Here is a 719-nt window from a genome sequence, read left to right on the forward strand (position 1 = left end):
GGTGAGGAACTTGAGGGGTTACCTAGACTTTTTGGAGGGTTTCCAGCAGGCACACACTGTCACCAAGGTCACAAGGAGGAAGATGCCTCCTGTGGACAAGATGATGTAGAGGGAGCTTCTTTCTAGGGAGAGAGAAAGGCAGAGAAGTGAGAGAGACTCCGGATGCGGTGCGGAGAGCTTCCTGCAGCGGGTGGAAGAGAAAAGGAGCCCCAGGCAGCATGGCTGGCTCCTGGCAGAGCTTGCCCAGGGCCCACTTCCCACCTGTTGCTGTTCTCCATGGAGAGCGGGCCCATCTCTGCCTCTCTCTCCCTCTGTCGGGGATGTCTGTGGCCCCTCATGGGTTTTGAGCCCTGAAGGGAGGGCAGGCAGGGAGACTCACTGTACACGGTGATTTTGATGGGCAGGCTGCGGCCCTGGCTGATGGGGTTCTCCACCACACAGCTGTACAGGTCGTCGTCCTCCATGAGCACGCGCGTGATGGTGAGCACCTTCTGGTCGGAGGACAGGAGCATTCGCGAGTCATTGAGGAGGGGCTTGCCATCCTTCAGCCAGGTGTAGCTGGGCTTGGTGCCGTTCTCATGGGAGCAGTTCAGGGTGAAGGCTTCACTGAGCTCCAGCACAGTGGTCGAAGCCACTAACACCTGTGGCCTCGAAATGGGCACTGAGCCCGGGGAGGGGACGCTGTGAGCCAGGGGCCAAAAGCTCCTCCCGCCTTCCTA

The 719-nt window shown here is 59.7% G+C and overlaps 1 protein-coding gene across 1 annotated transcript; it reads right to left on the reverse strand.

Moving 5' to 3' along the window:
- Window positions 1-22: 22 nt before the first annotated feature.
- On the reverse strand, window positions 23-698 carry LOC102238595 (hepatocyte cell adhesion molecule-like; the record flags this gene model as incomplete). Its single annotated transcript, XM_005852815.1, has 2 exons — window positions 380-698; window positions 23-122 (listed from the first exon to the last, which is right to left on the reverse strand). Coding segments are annotated over exons 1-2 (233 nt in total), but the record flags the coding sequence as incomplete, so codon positions are not given.
- Between the last annotated feature and the right edge of the window lie 21 nt (window positions 699-719).

The sequence above is a fragment of the Myotis brandtii genome, unplaced genomic scaffold (genome assembly GCF_000412655.1).
Source record: "Myotis brandtii unplaced genomic scaffold, ASM41265v1 C41576834, whole genome shotgun sequence".
Lineage (NCBI taxonomy): Eukaryota > Metazoa > Chordata > Mammalia > Chiroptera > Vespertilionidae > Myotis > Myotis brandtii.